The sequence below is a fragment of the Sciurus vulgaris genome, assembly GCF_902686455.1.
Source record: "Sciurus vulgaris genome assembly, chromosome: 15".
Classification (NCBI taxonomy): Eukaryota; Metazoa; Chordata; class Mammalia; order Rodentia; family Sciuridae; genus Sciurus; species Sciurus vulgaris.
The window spans coordinates 17,669,108-17,684,391 of NC_136476.1; the positions used below are offsets into that span (position 1 = coordinate 17,669,108).

The 15,284-nt window shown below is 38.2% G+C and overlaps 1 protein-coding gene and 1 pseudogene across 3 annotated transcripts in view; both read right to left on the reverse strand.

The window, feature by feature from the left end:
- Positions 1-15,284, reverse strand: part of MAMDC2 (MAM domain containing 2) — a 171,002-nt gene that overhangs the window by 8,591 nt on the left and 147,127 nt on the right. Inside the window, exon 11 of one of the 2 annotated variants that reach the window (XM_079112666.1) lies at positions 14,359-14,511. In XM_079112666.1, the coding sequence (XP_078968792.1) occupies positions 14,359-14,511 (153 nt within the window). The remainder of the gene's footprint in view (positions 1-14,358; positions 14,512-15,284) is intronic. The other variant, XM_079112667.1, reaches the window with a different exon arrangement.
- On the reverse strand, positions 13,736-14,069 carry LOC306645209 (DNA-directed RNA polymerases I, II, and III subunit RPABC4-like; annotated as a pseudogene). The gene has a single exon. The product of its transcript is annotated as a DNA-directed RNA polymerases I, II, and III subunit RPABC4-like (transcript).

A 15,284-nucleotide genomic window follows, 5' to 3' on the forward strand; every position in this document is an offset into this window, starting at 1 on the left:
TTCCTGGACAGTTTGCCTACTTTTATCATAATCCCCTACAATCCAATCTCAACACAGTATCCCTAGTGATTCTTCTAAAACAAGAGCTAAATCTTGCTATGCCTCTGTTCAGACCTTTCCACGGCTCAGCTTTTCAGAGTTAAAGCTGAAGTCCTTAGGATGGTCTTTCGGAGTCTGGGTAATCTAGCACTCATTCTCATACCTTGCTGGCTCTCATCACCTATCACTTACTACCTTCTTCCTTACTCATTCCAGTTGCTGGACTCTGCTTTCCCTGGATATGCCACCTCAGGACCTTTGTATGTCCTTATCCTGGATCTTCCCACAGTTCTCATGCCTTACTCTGTCACCTCCTTTAAGGCTTTGGTCAGATATCACCTTTTCAATTATGCCTGTTCTAACTATGATATTTCAAATTGCTATCTCCCTCCCCTGTCATTCCTCATCCCTTACATCTTAATTTATTATGTTTTCCATAGCATTTAATTGCCTCTTAACATTCTATGTAATTTTCTTATCTTTAATGTTTGTCGTCTTCCTCCTCTGGAACACACTAAGGCAGAGATTTTTCTTTGTTTAGTTCACTGCCATGTCTCCAGGTCCTAGAACAGTGTTTGGAAATGGAACAGAGTAGATGCTCAAAAAATATTTGCTGATGGATAAATTGAATGCATTTTCTTTCACAGCTAAAAGTCATAAACCAATTCAACCAGTTCAAGCATTTTAGAATACAATATCCACCAAGCATACTCCAAATGTGTGAGGTTCTTGGAGATATGCACTTGATTCAGATGCTCCAAGACAAAACTACAACGAATTCAAGCATTCAAGTTTCTCTCTCTCTCTCTCTCTCTCTCTTTTTCCCTCTCCCTCTCCCTCTCTCCCCCACCTCTCTCCTTCTCTCTCTTTCTCTCTCTCTCTCTTGCCCCTCTCTCTCCCTCTCCTCTCTCTGTCTCTCTCTGCTGGTGGTACTGGGGATTGAACCCAGGAATGTTCTGCCTCTGCGTTTTATCCCTAGCCCTTTAAAAAAATATTTTTTTTTAAAGTTTGAGACAGTATCTCACTAAGTTGCCCAAAACTAGTTCAGTTGTTTTCAAATCAGTTCCACACCATGTGAGATTTTTTTTTTTTTTTTTTTTTTTTTTTTTTTTTTTTTTTTTAATGAACACACATAAGAGAGAGACAGATAACCCAGACTTGTCCTTCCTTTAGTGATGAGCCAGGATGGACTGAGCAGCTTCCTCCATCCCATCTCCTGTTTTTTTGGACCACACACACCTCCACAGATTTGATTACTGAGGTCTACAGTTCATTTCATTCACCTCTGCAGTTCATTCACCTCTGAATCTTGGGTGTGAGGTGGAAGCTATTTAGCTAAGGGTTCCAGTTCCAGAGATCTCTGTGTTTAGCACCATGAAATATGAAAGGAAATCTACATCTTTCGACCTGGATAACTGTGCTGCTTTTGGAGGGGAGAGGTCATGTCCAGATAGGAGTACTTTGCTGGGGCACTGACAATAGTCTAGTTTTCTTGAATAGTCTTGGCCTTTGCAAATATCCTTCAGGATATAGTTTGTATTCTAAGGATTAGTGCATAAGGCAATTTTGATTTAGAGCAATCTAGACAAACATCTATACCTAAAAATAATTTTAATCAATTTGTCAACTGATCAGAATTTGCCCCTCTCATGCACAAACTAATTATGTCTCTAGAGTACAATTTTTTTCTTTTTGACTTGTGTATGATATTTCTTTTCCCCAGGGGGGAAAAAAACACAAAAAACAGAACTTCATGAAGGGGAAGTCCGCCTCGCATGTGTTCCAAAAGCAGGGAAAAGCACTGTGTGTTGACAAAGTTTTACCACATTACAGCTTCAAGCTCTGTTTCAGCAAACAAAAGCCATGGATGGGAGCCAGGAAACTCCAGCACTGACGTTTCAGACCAGCTCATGTGTTCCTGCTCATGAAAATTCCAGACTGTGGAAGGGATTATTAACTGGAGAAAACAAATTACTTTCTCTCTGTGGGTCACTGTTCAACATTCAAGATGGGGGTTCCAGCGGATCTACTGAAAGATCAAGGTCACTTCTGTTCCTTGCACGGCAACTGTGATGTGTTGAGACACACAGACATACAACAGATCCATAATCCTGAACTGCTGAACAGCTGTTCTCTAGGCTTACAACTCTTTCGCAGGGCTGGGAAGGAGCCCCAAGTGGCCCGAGGGAAGAGTCCCTCTGCAATGAACAGCTAGCCGCCTTCAGTAAACTGGATGAGAACTCATAATCGGGGCCAAAAGACATCAATGCTTGGGGGAAACCATTGCTAAAGGTGTCTCTCTAAGGTTATTCTTTACTTTCAAATGATTTTAAAACATTAAGGGGGGTTTAATGTTTAATCTGTATGGATTTTTCAGTCTGGAAAAGTGAAAAAAATTTGGGGAGACAGATGGTGGTAATGGTTGCAGAACAATGTGAATGTACTTAACGCCACTGAACTGTATGCTGAAAAATGGTTAAAACAGTAAATGTTATGCATATTTTATGACAACTTTTAAAAAGATTTGTCATAGAATCTTTCTGTGTAAGTAGGATCTGTTAATATCAGGAAGTAGCATGATACGATTAGTTATGGAAAGAATGAAGGACACTGAGCTTTTGAAGATCTGATGCTAATTCATCAGATGGCTACAGACCGTTGGGTAGCATTGCTGAGTGTCTCAATGTCAACTTGACATTTTTGTAAAACCAGGACTTGAGATAGACTGCTATTGCACTTTGGCTATATTAAAAAAGAAGAAACACATTAAATACTTAGTTTTGGTTTTCTTTTGCCTAACAGTACATTTGTATAAATTTCATTCTTTGATATATTTGTATTATTGATATTTCACACAAGAAGGGAGTGCTCTTGGAAATGAAGAAGACTCCTGCTTTTACTTGGTAGTAAGCTGGAAGAAAATTTAGTTTCCAGAAATAAGGAAAATCTATCAAGACACTGAACAGCCCCACATCAGAAAGTGATGGTGCATCTTTCTCTGAAATTTTTAAGAAAATGATGCAGTTGCTTTTCTGGGAGGTAGTGGGGTCGGGAGGGGTAGAGGGCTGGATGACAATCTGTTCTGCTCACTTGGGGACTCAATGAACTAGAGATTGTGATGACTAAAGTAATTTTCTCATAGAACTGGGTAGTTATCTGTTGATTTATTTGTTTTATTGTTATTTGGTCACAAAATCCCTATGAATTTAGGGTCCACTAAAATAAATGTTTACAAAGAATTCTGACAGTGTGGCATCATACAAGTGTTAATAAAATTGCAATGCCCAGTGAAACTTAGAAAGTTTGGTAAGACTTGCCTTTATCATCTGGTAAATAAATAGCACCTATGCCAGAAAACTTTATCGTTCACAGGATAGAGCTGCTCAAGTGGATGGTGGCAGGACACAGACAGACATCAAAGTCCATCTCACCTTGATGTGAGTCACTTCTGCCTTTTTCAAATGTCTTCATTATTTTAATAGGAGTCAGATGGGGGGGAGTCTAGGTTATTATTATTTTTTATCTTTGTCGTTATTGTGCTAGAATGACTTGTTCATCAAGCATTTCCCAAAACTAGTTATATAAATACCATCTTCATTTTATTCCTTGTCTACCCATACAACAGTACTTACTACCTGTGCTGTTATTAATACTTTTCTTTAAATAGATTCTATTTTTATTGCTTAAATACATTTATTCAAATAAGAAACTTCATATGAGCATAAAAGCAAAAAACGACCCATAAACCTATGAAATAATGGTTTTTTTGATGTGCCACTTAGGTATTTTTCTCATACATGGATATTACTTCTAACTTTAAAAATATTAATGTTATTATCAATTGAGTTACCTCATGGTAGGTATAATGCAATTTGGGAAACATTGTTGTAATATCTATATCAAGCCTTTTGGTTTCTACTAAGCAATTTTACTAGTGGTCATAGGCCTTGATTTTTATTTTTTAATAGCATCAATGACATAAAACAATGAAAGTGATTACTGAGATTAACACTAGGTTTCAAAAGGCTTCACTAATTGTAAAAATAATAATACCATTCATTTCAGTGTAGCTTAATATTATCAAGTCTCTTCATAAATATAATGTGCTAATTATTGCAATCTTAAGAGATTAACAAGGTATTATTTATTTTACATATGTGGAAATTGAGGCTGAGAGCTGTTATGCAATTGTGCCCCAGGTTCTGCAGACAGTTAGGGCAAAGACAACTGTTTATGATTTGGCCACTAGACTATACCATGCTACATCCTAGAATTTGGAAAACTTAAATACATCATCCCTTAATAAGTCAGGAGCTGTAGCTACCTTGGAATTGCTACACCTGACATGTATTGATGCTGATAGACACACAATAACCTGGTGTTTTTTGGTGTGGCTTTTTTGAACTTCTCTTTTTATTTAATGAATCTATATTGATTGACCCTCTAATCCAGTTATCTGTAAGACAGCTTTGTACGCCTCTCCCCTCTGTCTTTTCCCCTTGCATGTATTCTTTCAGGTTTAAATTCACAGACTATAGGGATGGGAACTAAAAAGGTAAATCCTTTGAAAGTCCCAGGATGTATTACATTAATTCAAAAAGAACTCTCTGGCCACCAATGCCAAACAAGTAAACTGTAATTATCAAGGAAAAAGATATTGTATTGCAGGCCCAGAGTTTGAATCTTTTGTTTTACTAATGTGTATAATAGGAAGTTCTGCCATTTTTTAATCTGCCATTATTTTATTGCCTTTCTTTGAAAAGGTGGTGTAGAAAAGTTGTTAGGACTAAATTCAATAAGTCAACAATGTAGGCAATAGAAAAACTTTTCAGATATAATTTCATTGTTGTTTAAATTGTACATTTGATCATGGGCAAGCTTCTTGTTTCTACCTCAAGTTCCAAGGAGAAAATTATTAAAACTCTGTTGAATGATTTCAGTAATATTTCAAAGGAGTATATTTCCTTAGCTGATCTACGAAATGCTATCTACCTCAGCATACTAAAAATTTAAGAACTATTGTTAATTTGTTGAGTCATTTAAACTTTTCTTTTTATTTCAGAATATAACACCTGTTAAAGAGAAATTTTAGTGACATTCACCTAGGTGACATTACATTTACTATAAAAATCTTTTTTGTTTTTGTTTTTGGCAGTCCTGGAAATTGAACCAGGGGTGTTCTACCATTGATCCACATACCAAGATCTTTTTATTTTATTCTTGAGATAGGATCTCTCTAAGTCGCCCACACTGACTTTGAATTAGCTATCCTCCTGCCTCATCTTCTGGAGTAACTGGCTTTAAGATGTATGCTACCATATGCAGCATTAAGTCACTTTTTAAAAAATAAGAAATAATTGTCAGAGTGATTTCTGTGATAATTGAATAAAAACAGACATTTGCAACATTTTATTACTCTGATAGTTGATAAGGATTCTTTGCTTGTCTAAACTTCAGTCAGCCTCCTAAATATTTTCCTAGGCATCTCTGTGTACTTCCTTGAAAAGTCCAGTTTTGTCAAGAATCCTAAGACAGGACTCCCCACACCAACATTGACATTTGGCCACACTGCATATGTGGTCAGATGCCTTATCTTCTACCATATCCCATGTCTGCCTTCAGCAAGAATCCTGTTCGTTCTTTTTCGCCAGAATTCTTACTTCAGATGTTTCCTCTGAGTAATCTTCCATTCACAGAACCTTCCATATAGCACCTGGATTCTAAATTCCCACCTGCTCATGCTATATTCAAAGTTGAGCCTAATCTCTTTCCTCCAAGTCAAAAATCCTACCGCAGTGGTCCCTAGGCCTGTTGTGATGGTCCTGAATAAACTCTCCCTTACCATGCTTTAACAAGTATCATTGAATAATTTTTTTTTCTTCAGCGTAATTGTCCCCAATATTTATTGTTCAAGATGGAGAATAAAAAAGAAGAAAATGACATAGTCTCTTAGGCAGTTTATAGCCAAAGGCTGTGTAAATTTTAATATTCTCCTCCTATCACTCCTTGCCAAAGAACTCCTTGCCAAACACATAATCTCAGGTACAGCAAGACCTTGGATAGAAGAGTCAGAAAATATTAGCAAAAGAATACAGTTGTAAGAGGGCAGAGACACAAAGATCTCGTTTGAAATACTGTGACTGGTTGGCTTGTACCACAGAACAAACAAATGCCTTCAAATTTTGAGTAAAAGAATCATGTTAAATAAATGATGGTAAAAAGTGAAATACCAGTGATATCCCCTTCAGTTCTTTGAGTGACTTGCAGCAGGTTTATTCTCCATCATGAAAACTTAAAGAAAAAAAATGAGCTTTGTGTGCGTGTGTGTGCGTGTGTGCGTGCGTGTGTGTGTGTGTGTGTGTGTGTGTGAGGGTATCTCTTTTGAAGCTGAGAGCTTTCCAAGCAGCAAGCACTGGAGGAACCAACATTCAAGAGAAAACCCAAGGTCAACAGAATGAGCTCAGCGTTCTTTGAGTGCTTTGAGGCATTTCACCACTGTCTTTAGAGGCTGAATAGAGAATACCTGCCGACTAACAGAGAAACCAACTAATCTCAGTAGGTTGAGAGAACAATAACAAGAGTCTGGGACTGCCAAAGCAGCCAGGGCTTAGAGGGAGAAAACGTTTTGTGAGAAAAGAGAGGGACAGAAAGAAGAGCTCATCACTTGGCAACCTTCCTTTGATGCATTTACCAAATTCTTAACTAGCAGAGAACCAGACACAAGAAGTCAAATGCAAAACAAAGTGAAGTCTTCAGCCATCTCCCCAGCTAAGGAGACAAAAAATTGGAGTTTGGGACACACCAGGGAGAACACCCCTTAACTAAACTCCAGCGTGTATTTTTGGAGACTATCTGGGATATAGAGAAAACCAGAGGTAGACCCAGCAAGACTGAAGTACGGCCCTACCGTAAGTTGGCTCAGTTCCTGTTGGGCTGAAGGGATGACTCCATGCTAGTTGTCTGTTTGGGATAGGTTGAATCCTTTCTGGAGGAAAACACCATCACTCAATGCTTCTATAATTTTTCACTCATGATGTCTAGTATTCAATCACATTTAACAGGCATTTTAAGAAGCAGGTATGGGGGAACCAAACTCCATATGCAGGAAATAGGTGTCCCGCATATGTTGTAATCACACAAAGACTGTAAAATAACTATGACCAATGATTTAATAATATCAGTATTTAGTAAAATGTAAAAGGAGTTTGGGGTGTAGCTCAGTGGTATAGTGCTTGCTTAGCATGCACGAAGCACTGGGTTCAGCCCTAGCACTGAAAAAAATCTATCCCCGCATATGTTCAAGAAAATAGATGATAAGATGGAGAATTTCACCAAAGAACCTGAATCTATTAAAAAGCAAAATATGGATGGGGAGTGGGGCAGGGGCGGGCAGGATGCAGCTTTTGGAACAGTGGCATAAAAACTTCTAAAAATCTGTTCCTCCATAAAAGTAATGAAAGCACTGGCAAAAAATTGCCAAAATCAACTTTTATAGAACTCTGAGAATTAAACTAAAGGTTTGCAACAATTCAAGAGTGCTTGTTCAAGAAAAATGATTGAATCTTGTGAAAACCAGTGACCTCTCACTCGCCCTCATTCCATCCTCTCTCTCCTATTGTGTGATGGATTTGATAACCAAGCACTCTACAGCTAAGGCATCTATGGAAAACAGTAGCTGAGCAACCACCAGGAGGGGAAGAATAAATGTCAAACTTCCCAAAAGCTCCATTTCTGGATAATTGGCATTGTTTGACCTGTATGGCATCTAACTGAAGAACTCCATTCCCAGGGCTTGTCTTTATTTAACCTGAGATGATGTATTGATTCTGACAGATACACAATAATCTGACACATTTGTAGTGTGGCTTTTCTTTTTATTTAATGGACATATATTGACTGACCATCTAATGCAGTTATCTATAAAACAGCTTTGTATGCCTCCTTTCTTTTTTTTACCCTTGGATGTGGTTTTCCAAGTGTAGATTGACAGGCTTTAAGCACAGGAAGTGAAAAGACAGAATCCACTTAGATACAACCTGATAGATGTCTTATCTTGGGTCCAAGCCAAGTGTCACTGTGTCCGGTCTTCAAGGCAGGGACCTCTGCAGTCATTCCTGAATCAAGAATCACTCAGCACCCATGAGAATGCCTCTCAGAAGCGAGGGAGGCATAGGGAGTCAATGCTGCATGGACACATATCTCTGGCCAATGGGGGATGAACGTCTATGGACAAACACTTCTCCCTTTCTCCCGCTAGTTGGTGGTCCTAAGACATATTGAAACATGGCTACTTAGATGTTCCCACAGGACCAAACAGCCAGTTGGACATAGTAGTGGCCACATCAAGAATTCTTCCTTATTTCAGCTCTTCTTCTGTCTTTGATTTAGAGTCTTTGTAAAAGGAGCATTCTGCTTCTTGGAATCCTGTCTCCAAATATTCTACAAGTCTCCATTTTAGATCCCACTTTTTTGGGGAATCCTGGTTGACTGTATATTACATGCCAAGTCCCTGTAATTAATTACTTAGAGTCCCTGAAAGCTGACCCACCTGTTCAATGGCTCCCAAACACACCTGCTATTTCCTCATCCTGAAGTGCTTCCTCATTCCTGATCATTCCTGATGAACTCTGACTCATCCTTTGACACACTCCCAAGGACTGCTAACTGTCCTTCTGTGTGGTTCCATCATCTCTAGTACTTAACCATTATTTCTTTACTTGTCGAAATTCTGAGGCATTTGTGCGTTATTTGGTGCCCAATGTATAGTGGGTACTTAGGAAATGTGGAATGAATCAAGATCTCAGGGACCCTGGACTATGTAATATTAATGACTGCTGCCAGTTCTAAGGTGTTTGATTCTTAAATACATGTATCCTCTAAGCTAGTGGCTTTAGCAAATAAAGAGTTGTTTTAAAGCTGCCTTTGCTTGCTTATGCTTTAATTTTTGGTTGGGTAGTACTTGTCACCTTGTGATCTGAGAGCCAATGCATCACATAGTTGTCACATTAGAGACCAGGGCAAGAGGAAGCCAGTCTTCTGTGTGCATAGAATATACAGCAGGTGCATGGGCTGCAGTTCTGGAGCTAAACATATAATACTGGCACACAGACACTAGAAGTATCTCAGAAAAAATTTAGATTCTTTCAAGTGGATGAATTTCCAGGGATGTTCAAAAATATCATTGGTTTGAATATGACTTTTCAGAGAGGAGACACACTACTTCCCCTTTGATTTGAGGAGTGTTAAGGGTGAATTTATTCTTTTATGTGAATAAATGTGATTTCCACATATAAACTATCACAGTCATTTTGGGCCATGTGTGGAATCTAAGTATTATGTAGGCTGGGAGACTCTGATGAGGCAGTCTGGATAGAATATGGATATCAGAGCTAAACAAACCTGAAATCAGTGCCCACTCTACCAGTTACTACTGGGTGACCCTGGAACGGCACTTAATTTCTCTGATTGTCTGTTTCATCATCTGAAAATTGGGATCTTTCTCTTATTTCACAGGCTGCGGTAAGGACATAGAGATTCCCAGTACAGTGCCTACCCAGGGTAAATGTACAATAAATTATCATTAACTTTATAATTTCCCGAAGTAAAATGATTATGAAAGCGATTTATTATTATTATTATTAATTATTACTTTTTTTGTCACTGCTGAGAATTGAACCCAGAATCCAGTGTATGCTGGGCAAATGCTCTGCTACTAAGCTGCATTCCCTGCCTCATTATTAAAATCATTTTGTTCCTTTGAATTATGCTTTTTGTGTGTGTGTCTAGTAATAGGGATTGAACCCAGGAACCCTTTCCACTGAGCTGCATCTCTAGCCCTATTTGTTTATTTAGAGACAGGATCTTGCTAAATTGCCGAAGTTGATCTTGAACTTGAGATTCTCTTGCCTCACTGGAATTACAGTGTACACCACTGCAACTGGCTTTAATAAGTAGTTTTAAGAACAACAACAAAACATTTTTAACCCAATGCTACATAATCTGTAGCCACAGCATAGCAAAATTTGTTTTATCATTTACATTGTTGTACATGGAAATAAAAAGATCTAATCTGAAAAAAAGATTTAATTAGAAAACTGGAAGGTGTCTGAGACTCTTTAGGAAATTTGTATAGAAGCAGATGAAATAAAGAAAGAAGACAGACCATAGAAGTACCATTTTAAAGTAAACTCTTTAAAATCTCAGCTTTCTCTATGTTGCATACCAGAGAATTTCATTTAATGCATCAAGTATTCACTGGAAATAAATATTGAACACACTAAGAAGTTTCTGCATTCAATTTTTGCTGTAAAGTTTCATTCCAGCCATCTGAAACATCTAAGTTTTCAGAGAGACAGAGCAAACACAACCACTCATTTTCTTTTAACAAAGACATACCACGTTACTTAAAATATGGACCCATAGCCTAGGAATAATATAAATAAAGGAGTAGAACTATGAGTAATTTAATATCTATTTTATATGCCTTTGTTAGGTTTTCATAGATTTTGTGTTTTGAGGGGAGGAGGTAGAAGACAGTCTACAAGTCAGACAAGCTCAATAAAGTTATTTTAGCATGAAGACCTGAGGAGTAGGACAAGGGCTAGGTTGTCAGCCATTAACTTGAAAGAGTTTACTAACCGGTACCTTCATGGTTCAGTCCACTGTATTAACATCTGGAGAGAGTCTGCTACAGGTTGAACTGTGTCTCTTCAAAATACATATACTGAAGCTCTAACCCCAATACCTCTTAAAGTGACTAAGTTTGCAGATAGGACCTTTAAAGAGGCAATTAATTAAAATAGGGTTGTTTGGATGGGCCCTCATTCAGTAAGATATATGTAAAGATGGATACTATGACAGAGAGGAAAGGCCACATGTGGACACAGCAAGAAGAGAGCCATCAGCAAGTCAAAGAGGAACTGGAAGAAACCAACCCTGCTGCCAACTTGAACTTGAACTGGTCTATGAAATTTTAAGTAAGTAGCTATAATTATTCTCATTTTCTAGATGATGAGTCTGGAACTTGGAAATTTCAAGCAACTTTCTCAAGGTCACATATTCAGTGAGTGGGGAACTCTGGGTCATCCCAACTCCAAAGCCTGTGGGTCTATTATAACGCTGCTCTGGTGCACCTCCTTGACCTTTTAGGGACTCTACTTCTTACTACTTTTGCTCTGCCCTCTCTTTCATGTCCAAGGCATTCCATGGACTTTGTTACCAGAGTATTCCCCTATAGTAATCCACCATAATATGGTTTCTCTTCAGTGGTCTCTTACCTGTTATTGCTTGCCTTCTTAGAATCCCTACGAAAAGGAAGAAAAGCTATCAACTCTCCCAGGAAGGTACATACATGTAGCATCTTGAACTCACTTATTCTTGATTTTTCTCCATTCCCCTTCTGACAATCCTACTTTCTAGGGGTCTTGCTAAATAAATGGTTAATTACTTTTATAGGCCAGTGAAGGCTTTTAGATTCATTCATTCATTCATTTCATAGACATTTTTGAGTGTCTATTGTATATGAGATTCAACACTAAATCCTGTGAGGGTTCAAAGTGAGCTTAATAGTATTTTGTTCTGGAGATGTTGCCAATCAGAGACAATAAGACTCAGTTTTGGTATTGTTTTGGAATTCTTTCTATCTACTAGTTTCACTGTTTAAGTCTAATAGATTACAGCTGCTCCCTTGCTACCATGAAAGGAGAGCCTGTCTGAGATTAGAGCCAATCCAGAAAAACTAGCACAGAGAGGTACAGAGATTGAAACTGTCTCATGATGATGTAGTTCTAACCCCTGCGTCAAGCTGTTCCTGAAGCTAACCCCATACTGACAATACTGGCCTTCTTCTGTTACAAAGACCAATGAAGGATTCCCTCTGCACTTAAGTCCGTTCAAGTTCTGTTTTTTGTTACAGACTACCAAAATACTCAAGTTATATATGTCTCTCTATTTATCATTTTAACTTGCTGATCTCTTTCCAGATACTGGGGTGCCTCATAGATGTTTTGAGCTTTTGATACTTTCCAGTCTCATAGATTCTTTCAGTTCCTTTAGAATCCTCTACTTGAGGCTGAAGGTGGGCATCTGGTCTACCTCTGGTCTAAGGCTGATTCTCTGAATCTCATCCTTCACTGAAACAACACTGTTCCAGAATCTGCTGAAGCAGCAAGAGGAAAAGAGAAATCAGTAGTCTGACCAGTCTGCACATTTTCTTAATCGGGCCAGAGTGCTTTAGGATGGAGGTCACATGTATACTCACTAGGACTAGGACTCACTACTGACTAGGACCAAGTGTTCTTCAGAGAACCCAAGCTAAAACTTTCAGGATGAACCCAAGTAGAAAAATCAAGGTGGATTGTACCTCTATAGTGCAAGTACTAAGGGGGAAATGTCTGGTCAAAGAGGGTTAGCCAGAGAGCACACTGCCAGAACTGGTAAGATGCAGAGGTTCTCAAAAGAGCCAGTGGCTAGAAATTGCCATAATAAAGGTCAGTCAGTAGCCAAGAAAGAATTTAAAAGAGTGCTAAATATCTTTTAAGTTCTTTTATTTCAATCCCTGCTGTATCTGCCTTGACTAAAAGATCATAAGGATGGAGAAGAGGGGAGGAAGTGAAACAAAACAAAAGAAAAAATAGACAGTTCCTCCCTGGTCACCCAAACTATGTGTGGCAGACTCAGTTTGAGGAAAGAGAGCAGGTTCAACTGAATGAGAAATAGAAGTTTTGACTTGGCGTCACTTGAATACATGATTGCTCTAATACCTCAATAGGACCAAGAAGCTAAGGATTTGCGTAGGGGCAGGCCAGGTAAACTCTTTAGAGTATGTTTAAAAAGAGTGATGAGAAAATAAAGCTATTTGTGATTGAAACCTACCAAGTTTATCCAATTCAACAAACAGATTAAACTGTAGTCATCCCATGGTGTTTGTCCACAGTCTTATCCTGAGTAGGCCCTAAGACTCAGCACAGTGTTATAGCTTCTCTGTAAGGATCATTAAGGAAGTAGTTCTAAGCTTAGTGTTGGGGAAAGTTCTACTTTTCTGGACCAGATGTGGTGCTTAGATCCAAAATGATATACTGAACGAATGTGGGGGCATCAGTGCAAAAAGCCCACTGAGGCTGTTTACCATTGCTGATACACGGTGGTAACGCTAAGATAACTTTAGCAGTGTTTTTGCCTATACCTTTTCTACAGAAAATGAACCCCTGATTGTCTACACTCCAAGGAGACTGCTCCCTCCATTTTTACCTTAAAAACTCTTGTGAATCATGTAACACAGATGCATTTTTCATCTTTGTTTCAGTTACTAGAAAGCTAGTCAAACTAGTATGCCCCCATCCCTGCCTACCAGTATATCCTCTATGCCAGGGCTCAGGCCTGGCTCCAGTTTGATTACCATTGTTTGTCCTCTATTATTTTTAAACCTACTTTCTTTTTTTTTGGTTTCCAAGAAACTTATTTAATTAGACTTTTACAAGACTCTAGAAATCTGCATTTGTAACAAGTCTTTGATTAAAAGTGTGGTTTGGGGAAGCAATTTTAGCCTTCATTTTGTGTCAGATTACATAATACAATAAAATAAAATTAAAAGTCATTTAATGAAAACAAAAAAAGTCTTTATATGAATTATTAATAGATACCTAAACACAATCTGGCTTGGAAAATGAAATGAAATGAAATCATGAGTCTTGTAAAAGCCTAATTAAATAAGTTTCTTGGAAACCAAAAAAGAAAAACTAAATATAGTTTTAGTCATGATATAAATGTGCTAAATCAAAAGCTATACAATAATGAGAAACATTAATGGATCAAATCCAAGTACAAAGGAAGACACTCCTCTGAATCCCCATGTTTCACTGAGCATCAAAAAACACCCAACTTTTGGTTCTTTTCTTGTACATTATTCTGTATCCATATTCTGTGCATCTGATTGAATCCCTGGATTTTATTTCATTTTCTGTGTGACAGTCTCCACAGATATGTATCATTGGCTGCTGCTTTGGGGGCTAAATGACCTTCTGGGTGTCCATCATAGAGGTACAAGCACAGAGACTTTTCCTGGCCTTTCTAAACAGAATCCCTGTGCCTATCTTTTGTAAACCCTTTTATTCTTTTTGCAGTAATATACATAATCAATATTATGAACAGAAAGGATGATTTATAATGCATCTATTGAATTATTCTGTGTATGTGGGATCACACATGCAATTGATTCTGGAGACAAGATGTGAATTTGCCTATTTCAAAATGTGGTAAATGACCCCTAGGATGCTACTTAGAAGATTTCCTTAGGAAACAGCACCATGTGGCATAACTCACCTACCCCAGTAGTGTGATCTCCCTTAGGTCCTGTGTAGGAAGTAGGAGTTTCTCCCCTCCTCCTGTGCCAGCTGCTCCGGTTTCTTTTCTCCTGTGTAAATGCACATTCATCTTGATCAAATGTGCACTCTCCAGGTGGAGGTGGAAGTCTCTCTGCAGGGAAACAGCAGGTGTTGCAACTGCTGAGACACTTCCAATGAATATGCATTCCATGGCCCCCTAGCAGCCCACTCTGCATGTCTGAGTGTTTTCTGATCATATGCCAGGCATAGGGAAAGGCAGCCCCCTTCTGGTGATCCACCTACACCGAACTCTTGCCTCCAGTTACTGTCTGCATCCCACCATGGATCTTGCCAGAGGCAGAGATTAATCAAAAGTCTAGACCAAAAATATTGGGATACTTTAAGAAACTTTCTCCCAGTTGGGAACTTATTTGTGAAAGAGTGTGTGAAACTCTGAAAATTGGGGGTACATTGCAACAATATACATAATCAATATTATGAATGGAGAAAGGATGATTTACAATGTATCTATTGAATTATTCTGTGTGTGAAAAATAATAAAATTGCAAAATGCAGGTGTTTTCTTCAGAAATCCAGGATGAGTGAAGGATATCCTCATAGCAATTCAATAGCTACTTTGGAGGAAGAGACAAATGAGAGAACTAAATGTACTTTTGGAGGTAGAACAAATGACCATTTGTCTGTGCTTCAGCATTCTTATCTGAAATGTGGGAATAGTAATGGTATTATTCACATAATGAGTTTGTGAGGAATGAATGAGATGATGCATGTCAAGTATTTAGAACATGAAGTTCTCAGTAATTATTAGCAAAATAAATATTTGGAATATTATCTTGTTGCTTAGGCCTTATTTTCCGTTCTTAAAAGTCAAATGCTCATTTTTAATGCTATTTTTAACTTCTT